At 26.0% G+C, this 10,565-nt stretch overlaps 1 protein-coding gene across 1 annotated transcript in view; it reads left to right on the top strand.

The window, feature by feature from the left end:
- The window catches only part of LOC100208322 (methylosome subunit pICln), a 32,354-nt gene that overhangs the window by 10,739 nt on the left and 11,050 nt on the right, over positions 1 to 10,565 (top strand). The window contains exon 5 of the mRNA XM_065788024.1: positions 548 to 642. Coding sequence (XP_065644096.1) covers positions 548 to 642 — 95 coding nt within the window. The remainder of the gene's footprint in view (positions 1 to 547; positions 643 to 10,565) is intronic.

Raw genomic sequence — 10,565 nt, 5'->3', positions numbered from 1 at the left:
ATATATATATATATATATATATATATATATGTATATATATATAAATAATTTGAAAATGTATTTTATAAAATAGAGTGCTGAATGTTCTTAAAAGTATAGAGCATTAAATTAGTTAAAAATCACTTAACAAAAATTTTTCATATCACATGCGAAATTTTCATCTAGTGATTTTCTACTAATATATATATATATATATATATATATATATATATATATATATATATATATATATATATATTTATATATTTATTTATATATATATATATATATATGTATATATTTATATATATTTATATATGTTATCAAATAGCGAATATATGAATATATTAACAAATTATTCACTATCATATATCTCACATGCCCATTATTATTTCCTTTATAATTTATTTCTTTTGAATTTATAAGTCAGTATTTTCATATAGTAAGTCATATAATGTTTATATATCACCACCATCATAATATAAAAAACTACAACTCTTGATTATGAAATAAAAAGTATTACCATTAAAAAAATTCTCTTTTTCGAATGATGTGCAATGTATTTTAGCTAATGAGACTTATTATTCAACTGCTGATACTCTTGAAGGTTTTTACACATCTGCAGATGACTTGGAAAACATACAGATGAGTGAAGAAGGAATGGTAAATATATATTTTTCAATGTATTAAGAAATATTCTTTTTAGACTAAAGTTTTTAATACACAAGTTATAAACATTGACATGTAACTAAGCTGTTTAAAAAAGGCCTAATCTTGGCCTTGAGGAGGTGAACATTAAAAAGAAAATTAAGTTGTCAAACTTGAAAATATATTTTATTATAAAAAGGTAAAACTATAAAGAATATGGAGGATGTTTTAGATGTTTACACTATGCTATGTCATGTTTACACTATGCTTTAAATTTTGGACTATGCATAAGGGTCTCCAAAATGTTATTCAATTGGTTTCAGAATATGTCCTGGTTATAAATATATACAAAAAATAAAACAATTTTACCAATTATAAGGGTTTAATTTAAGAGTTTAAAGACCCTTAGAGATATTAGGTGTAAAAACTGAAAAGGTTTACACATAAATTTTTATCGTGTAAAATAACTGCCGGTCAATAGTCAAATTTCTGTTGGTCATGGTTGACTGGTTGAAAGAAAAATCAGAGTTTTGAAAAACAAGGTTTGACAAATAATCAGGATGTAATTTAAAAAAAGGAAATACTAAAATTTAAAAAAATCATTTTAATTTTGAAAATGCCTTTAAAATAGTTTTATTGTTTATGATATGCTACTTTAATTTGCTTCATTGACAAATGTTATATTTGAGGCAAACTCAAAGTTAATTTTTGGTTTCACTTATTTTAGATTACTTTTAATGGTAAAAATCATTTTTTATAAGTGATTAAAATTCTTACTCTATTGTTATTTTGATAAAAATATTTATTTTATTATTTTAATAATGATATAATAATATATAATAATTGCTGCACTTAACTAACAACATTTTTTTTTTAAACAGTACTTAGTCACTTTGTTTTTTTAATTTTCTTACTTCCTTGTTTTGCCGCGATATACAATATATGAATGAACTATACATAGATAAATTTAAAGTTACTAATTGCGTATTTGTTCTTTTTTTTATATTATGGGTTTTTAATTTCTTTGAATTATTTTATCTTATATTATTGTATTAAAGTTAATGCTTAGTTTTAAATAAAAATGTTTTTCTACTTTTACTTTAATTTTGTGTACACTCTTTATTACATTTTCATTTATTTAAATTTATCATAGAAAGAAAGTCATTTATAAACGCTTTTTATCAGCAGTAGGCAACGATTTAGTTAACAGCTAACTGTTTAAAAGGTTAGTAGATACAGTTAACTCCTCTAACTTCTATAAGGAATAAGAATTTATTACGTATAAACAATAGAGGAGTCTACAACATTTTTTAGTTGGAATTAATACTATCAGGGGTTTTAATCTTAGCTACATTCAATCTTAACACAGCTGCCACATGTGTATTAGAATGTAAAGTATGATCTAAAAAGTTTTTTATGGCTGATATTCCACTTGTGCTAATTTAGCACAAGTTTTTCTTTGTGTAACACTATTGGCTACTTTATTAGCTAATAGTATTACACAAATATGTGTAATACTTTCTATCTTTTAGTTGCATTAATTAAAAACCTAAATTATTAATTAAAAACCTAAATTATTTAAATAAATTAAAAAAGTTTGTTTCTTAATATTTTTTTAAAATGGTTTTTTCTCCATTTTTTTCAAATTTTTTCTCCACATGTGTCTATCATATCTTAACTATACTAAAACTAAACTTGAGAAAAACTCCCCAAAAAATTTAAATATCGGACTACTAATAATTGTAGTAGACATTTTATTTCTACATTAATTTTGATCAAAATTAGTGTAGAATTAAAACTTAAAGCTAAAAAATTTTTTGTTTATTAAAAAGTTTTCAGGAAGACATTTACCATATTTTTATTCAATATGTCCTCCCTCAGCATCAATCACATCTTTAAGTCGCATACAGTACAAAAAAAAAAACTGTTTGCAAATTTAAAAAATATCAAGTATGCAATGAAGATATTAACCCATTAGACAGATTTAATTGCAACTTTTAAAAAACAGATTTAGTTGGAATTTTAAAAGACAGATTTAATTGATGACCTTAAAAAACAAATTTTAATTGCATCAGATTGCACAGGAAGCTAAAGTATACCTGGGAAGCATCAATATCAGGAAAACTTTTCCCAAGGTAAGAACTAACTATATAAGATTGTGTGAACTATGTTCTTTCTATCTAAGTAACAAAGTGCCAAACTTCATTCTTTATCAATCCCCTGCTTTTCATGATGCTAGATTTATGGCAAATGATATATTTTCAAATGATATAAATGATATTTTACATTTTTTGGTTTCTTAAATCATCTATCATAATCCAGGCACCATTTTATGGTCTCAAAGCTATTAAAGTACCCAAAAATATTGAAGAAGAAGATTAAAAATACTAGGCAAAAATTACAAAAATTATCTTCTCAGACACACATATTATTTGACTAAAGATGTTATTTCACTTACAGTGTAACTAATGAAGAAAAATTTTTAATTGTACAGAAATTTATTCAGTATCCCTATCTGAAAGGGTAACCTGAGATTATAGATACATAATCATTGACAAGACATAATCATTGACAAGAACACATTACTGTTGAAAAATTGAATTTATGATCCTAGAAAATTTTTATAAGGGTTTGATAGTAATATCATTAGTGGTCACTAGGATATAAGTTTTAGAAATCTCATTGCACTGCCTGGGTAGGAAAAATTTTAAACTTAGCATTTATAGATATATAGATGAATATAGATAAATCTAGTGTCGTTAAAAAAAGCTTTTATCTTTTGAAACTTTTTCTCTCTTTAAACCATTGCATTGTTATTGCTATAGGGTCTTAAATAAAGATCGGTTATAGAATAGAAAATCTAATTTCAAATTTTGAGTAAAACACTCTAAACAGTTGGTAAGCATGCAATGCTAATATCAAATACTTTTATTTAAGTAATTACTGTAATGCTTATAACATAGCTGTAATGGTTATGCAGTAAATTTAATGATAGATTAACACTTCTCTTCAATTATGACATGGTTAAGTATAATTTTTTTAATTTTTAATTTTTTATGCTGTTGTTTAGAAAAACATTAAATATGATTTAAATTGTTCCTAAAATTTTTTGCAGTTGAATGCTGTGATGTGTCGTTACAGTTTATATTCAAACTCTGGGTGGTTGTTTGATCTTTAGTGCCTTTGCCAGTGCATACCGAAAGATAATATGCTTTATTTGCTCGCTCTGAATAAGTTTCCAATAACATTGGTGTACCCTCTAGTTTTTTCCCAGTTGCCCTGCAGGCGACTAAAACAGTTTTTATTTTTCATTTGAGTGTTCCGCTTTGATAATCAATAGTCTGGTGTAAATGTTTTTTTGTAGTATTTTTTCCCAAGTGAAAATAATGAAGAAAAAAAATTTAAACATCTGAATACTAAAATACATCTAATGAGAAACAGTTTATTTAAAAGTAAATTAATTAATTTACAACTAAATTAATTAAAAATGTGTTGTCATTTTTGTCAAAATCTGTATGGTATCGTTTGTTTTTGTCAATCTTTACAAAAGTATCATTACATGAAGCAAAAATGTTGAAAGCCAAAACTGCAAGGAAACCTTTTATATATAGAAAAATATTCTATTATTCTCTCTCAGTCTTCAATCAAATTTAATTTAGTTGAATGTTTAAAACATTATGTTTTTAATGTTTTGAACATTTTTCATTTATAATAATACTTTTTTTTTTTTTTTTTTTTTTTTATATAGAAAAAAAGAACTTCCACTTGCATCATTAATTGCATTTTAATAGTGATTTTTCACGTGGATCTTAATGTTTTTTATTTTGTTAATTTTTTTAACAAAGTTAAAAAAAATTTATTTTACTAATGAAAAACAAAAGAGATTCAGTTTTATTAATGATTCAACTGCCCATTCACACGATTCAAAATGCGACTATAAGGTTTAAAAAATGATACAATAGCATTTGGAAATAAAAGAAACTGTAATTTTAAAACTCATTTTAAATTGAGAAGAAGGGTGCTTCGAAATGTAACATTAAATTTTGGTTTATATTTGTTCCATTTGGTTTTTGAACATTTTGTATTCAATGATCTTTCTTAAAATATTTTAAGAAAGTACATATGCCTATAAGATTTTTGATTAGCAAGTCTATGGATTAAAAACATTCATTTATCTAAAATAATGATTTTAACAGAGTTTTACACTGTATAATTTAAAACTTTTTGAATAGAAAAGAAAACAGGCAGAACAACATTGATCTGTCAAAGAACAAGAATTGAAAAATACAAATTAATGTTATCAGAGGCAATAAACAAATTAACAACTCATTCCTACATTGCAAAATGTCAAGCAAGATACCTAAGGCATCAAGAAGAAAAGTTGGCAAAAGACTGTATTGTCTTATGTGATTTTGCAGAAAACTGCACATTTATGATTCAAAATGAAAGTTAGAATTGGTGCCAAAGTCAATGCAAGTTACACCCTGTTGCCCATTTATTAAACAAAAATGACCAGCTTAAAGAAAAATCGTTTTGTTTTATGTCAGAAGATAATGAGCATGACATTTGTTTTGTGTTTGAAGTTCAGACAAATAGTTAATTAAAAGAAAAATCATCCTTATATTTCAAAGATTCTTCATTTTTTAGATGGCTGTGCTGCATGGTATAAAAACCACAAAAACTTTTACAATATCTGTTTCCATAAAGATGATTTTAAGATTGATGCAGAGTAGTCATTTTTTGCTACAAGTCATGATAAGTCACCATGTGATGGTATTGGTGGCACTGTAAAACAATTGACTGCAAATGCATTTCTACAAAGGCTCATAAATGACCAGATATTTAATTGAAGAGATTATTTTTTTCAAGATTGATAAAAGAAAGACTGACAGAATTGCGCGCCACTTTAAAAAAACATTTTCAGCTAAGTAGAACAATTTCTGGAACTAGGAGCTATCATCAATTTAACCCAGAATCTTTAAATACTGTTAGCTTTAAACGAACAAGTGAAGATTTTAACATGACATGCTTTCTTTTTTTCGTGTTCAAAGTATTCAACTTAATCAGCTAACATCAACACATTGAAATTTGGTGAATTTATGTGTAAATATGATATGTTTCATTGGATTGATATGATGAAATTGACAAGATTGAGCAAGATGTTATGATAACATTTATGCACCCGCATGGTCCTTTAAGCAGATGAGTATTTGGTTCCAATTACCAACATAATTTGTATCATTGATGCACCTGTAACAACAACTGGATGTGTATATTTTGACCATTGACGGATCTAAGCAAATTTTAAAACAATCTTGAATTTTTATATTTTTGTATTTTACTTTATAAATGATTAAATAAAACGGATCAAGTACAAACCAAGATATTTTTTAAAGAAAATATTTTCTAAGTTATCTTTACATTATTGAAAATTCAGAAAATAAAATTTTTTTTATGAGAAAATAAATGGGGCATGGCCCCAGTGCCCCGGGCCATGGAGCCTCTGTCTGGGGGCCATGGTTGTCTCCCCTGGATACAGTTTTAATACACATTCATCAGGAATACACAAATACTGAAAGTTTCAGAGCTCCAGTTTATCATGAAAGTAGTGAAATATTAATCACAAGATTCCATTATAAAGAAGAGGTACTTGCCCCAGTTCCCCCCCCCCCCATTTCTTAGGGCCCTAAAAACAATTTTAACATGCACATTCATTGGCACTACAGAAATGGCAAAATTTTCAGAGCTCCAGCTTATCTGAAAGGTAGTGAAAAATCAATTGCAATATTCCACTACAAAAAAGTGTCGATATGCCCCATTGTCCATATATGGAAATCCATATACTTGCAGATCAAGATCTTTATATTTTTTGAAAGATCAATGAATATATAATAATGTGCAATATATATTAAGGCCACAAGGGTTTCTTGAGCATTAAAAACAGGTATATAATTAATGCACTAAATTTGTTTAAATTAATAATTACAGGTACTTAATAATTTTTTACACTTCTGATCATTTTATTGGATTCGTCATCCCCAAAAATAGCCAGGTACACATTTTTAAGTAAAAAAATCAAATTTTTTTAAAGTTATGTGACTTGAAACCTCCAAATAATAATTGGCCTGGCCAATATCTGCTAAAAATAAAATGGCCATTTCAGGATCTTCTTGGAGCCAGAGGCTAAAATTTTCAAGGAATTCGTATTTTACTAAGCACTTTTAACTGTATAAAAATCAGCAAAATCTGAGATGTATGGTGACATGACCTGGGTCATTTAACATTGAATTACCCCATAGGTTTTATGCAATAAAATATAAAAATATAAAATATAAAAATAAAATTTTTATAAAAATTATTATTATTTTTCAAATTTTTATTTAATTTCACTTTTTCTGAGTGAGTCTTTTGTGTTTTAATTTTATTAACAAACTTAAGTATTTGATGAGTATACCTGTAAACCTAAGTATTTGCTGACAAAACCAGTATTTATTGACAAAACAGTTGTAAGTCTTTGCAGTGAACAAGTTTAGCCACACAATTTTTCGATGGCTAAACTTTGTTATTTATTATTGTTAAACCTTGTCATTTGCAACTTTAATCCAATTTTTTAAAATATAACTTTTAAGTTATTGCTTGATTGATGAAGCTTGAACTGGATGTGGAGAATTGTGTTTTGCCTTATCTGAGATAACTGAGAAAATTAAATACCCAAGCAATTTCAAAACAATCACAAGTAACAGTTGAAACTTTTGAATCATTAAGTTGATTGATTGCTTCAGAATTTGTTCAACTTTTCAAACCATTTTGCGTGATTTGGCATTTTTTTGTGTATGATTTAGAAGCCAAATCTATGCAAATATTCTAATATAAGGAAATTTATAAGATTCATATATTTTTTTTAAAAACAAAAAATACAAAAATTTTTTTTTCCTTCAAAGCAGACCTAAATTTAACAGCCTCTAATAATAATTTTCATTGGTTAAAAGTTAAAGTGTTAATATATAAAGATTTACAACACTAGATTAATTTACATTTTAATGCATTTTTGTGCTAATTTTGAAATTGAATTTTCTTTTACAAATGTTAAAACCAGTTTTTTATCTCAGTAACCCTAAGTACTATTATCCTTTCAAAAGATTTACCAGGGCGATGACATCAGGGCTAATCATTTCTTTTTTTTTTTACTTTTTTTCAACAGTTGCATCTAGTATGCTACTGACATGTAAAATATAAGTCAGTAGTTAAAAAATCAATTAAAAGTTTTAGAGACAAAAAAAAAAAGAGGAAATGCAGAATTTTGTAGTTGAGTCAGTTACAAACAACATGCAGGGTTTGTAATCATCCAAGGGCACCAGCCTAAATTTGCTACTAATAAACTTTAACTAATCATAATCATACTTATTAAACCACACAGAGGATTGAACACCAGGTTGTCAAAAAAAATCACACTTATTACACCACACGGAGGATTGAACACCAGGTTGTTAAAAAATTCTTAGACTTGCGATGTGAAGAAATTTGTTAGCTAAAGACTAAAAGACCTTGCTAATAATAGACTGATAAGGTGATAGATAGAGGGGTCAGAATGTTTTCTAAAGTTTTTAAAAATGGAAATTAAAGTAACAAATTTTGTATTATCATAAAATATAAATATTATAATTTATGATAACGCAAATTATATTATAGTGAAAAAACCCAGACCAAGGATTCATTTTTTTTTTTTTTAAATCTTCTTAAATTGCTTGTCCAAATTTGAATAAGATTTTAAATAAATACGTTTTTTTGGTAAAATGAACATTATAGTTTAATAATATGATCTGTTCTGATTGTTTATTGGCAATTTTTCTTAAAAGCTCTTTCTTGGTTGGAATTCTAGTATTTTTGTAAAAATTTAAATTAGGGGTAGTAAAAAGGTTTTAAAAATTATATATAAAAAAGAAAAGTTTCTTTAAATATTAAAAAAATCTGAAGCAAAAAAAAATTATAACATCTAAAGTTTTTGTTTGGACATAATACACTTATAAAGTTATGCTAATTTCAAATAAAATTTTTTTAGTAGTTTGTAAAAAGTTATTAAAATTTATAGTTATAAAAGTTTAGTTGTTTCGCCTTAACTACACCAAGTGGTGTAATAATTTTCAAAATGTTTTTCATAATAATACTAAACTTTTTTTTAATTTTGTTCAATGAGTAAATATGGTTTAAAAGAAACAGTAATTGGGTTTTTTTTTTACATCTGGGTATCCTATCATATGCAGTAAAAAATGTTTTAAGGTTGAACATTAGTAAGACAAGTTTGATTGTAAAGTGGTATTAAATAATTTTCAAGTTTGATTGCAAAGTGGTTATTATTAAATAATTTTCAGAGTATTAGTAATAGTTTTAAGTAGGTTCTGGAGAACTATTGTGTAAGATTATGACAGAAATGTTGTCAGGACCACAAGCAGTAGAAGAGTTGACAAGAGAGTTTTAACAATGGAAGCCTAAGTGATTTTGATGGTCTGAACCATCTAAAGGAGAGCAAGGAGAAACTGAGTACAAGTTAGGGTCAGAGAAAATATATGAATAAAGGTAAGTGATTATGGTTGTCTGGAAAACAAGTCACAAAGTTAACTATCTTAGTAAAAGAGTGAAAAATACAAAAATTGTGAGCTTTACCAACTTAATTTACCAATTAAAACAAATAGAATCATTTTCAGTGAAAAAAGAAGGAAAAAAATAAGCTAATTATTTGGTATGTTGACAATTTTACCAATATATATATATATATATATATATATATATATATATATATATATATATATATATATATATATATATATATATATATATATATATATATATATATATATATATATATATATATATATATATATATATATATATATATATATATATATATATAGAGGTAGATAGATAGATATTTATATACATTTACATATGTTTATATACACACTTACTATAAAATTATTTGCTTTATTGTAATCTGTCTGACCATTTGCTAACTTTTACTGTTTTTTGGGTCTTTTTGGCTAAAAACATTGCTTAACTAGGACTTTTGAATTACATACAAGTGCATACAAAAACAAAACTATTTCCTATATTTCTTTACAAGTGCATACAAAAACAAAACTGTTTCCTATATTTCTTTACTATTTCTCTTATATTTCTTTAATATTTCTCTTATATTTCTTTACTATTTCTCCTATATTTCTTTACTATTTCTCGTATATTTTACTGTAATTTTTTCTTCTTCCGTACCTTTACTTTAATCATTAATTAATTTTTAATTTCATTTCATTAGTTCTCCATCTCTCACTTTTAATAATTAATCTAACAAAGATAAAAAGTATAAAATACTTGAAAAATATACAGGATGGATAAGTGAAAACTTAATGCAATTTATATTAGTTTTTTTTTTTTTTTTCTTTGCTTCCAACAAGGCTGCAAGCAGCCACTATTTTAATTTATATGTTACTGTAAAAGAAAAGATGAAGATTGTAGAGCAAAATAACAATTGATGGACAACTTAAAGGATTGCAAATTATATGAATCAGGAAAACAAGATGAAGAAAGCGAATTCCAAAGAGCAGATGTTCAAGGAAAAAAACTAGATGAATAAACGTTTTTGGAGCACTTAGGAACAGCCAAAAAAAAAGGATGACACTTAATTGAATAACGAGTAACACGAGAATGAAATTTAGTAGAGGGCACAAGAGACGCTAGCTCTTTAGAACAGTGCCCATTATAGTATTTGTAGAAAAGAGAAAGAGAAGCAACATTACGACGATGTGATAATGGTTGGAGGTTGGCTGCAAGACCAGATTCAACTATGTTTACAATGCGTTTTTGCACCTTGTCTAAAAGAGAAAGGGCATCATTAGAAAATCCGCCCCAGATATGGCAACAGTATTCCCTTTAAGGCCTGATTTGAG

Source organism: Hydra vulgaris, chromosome 01, assembly GCF_038396675.1.
Source record: "Hydra vulgaris chromosome 01, alternate assembly HydraT2T_AEP".
NCBI lineage: Eukaryota > Metazoa > Cnidaria > Hydrozoa > Anthoathecata > Hydridae > Hydra > Hydra vulgaris.
This window is presented reverse-complemented; position numbering and strand designations above follow the sequence as displayed.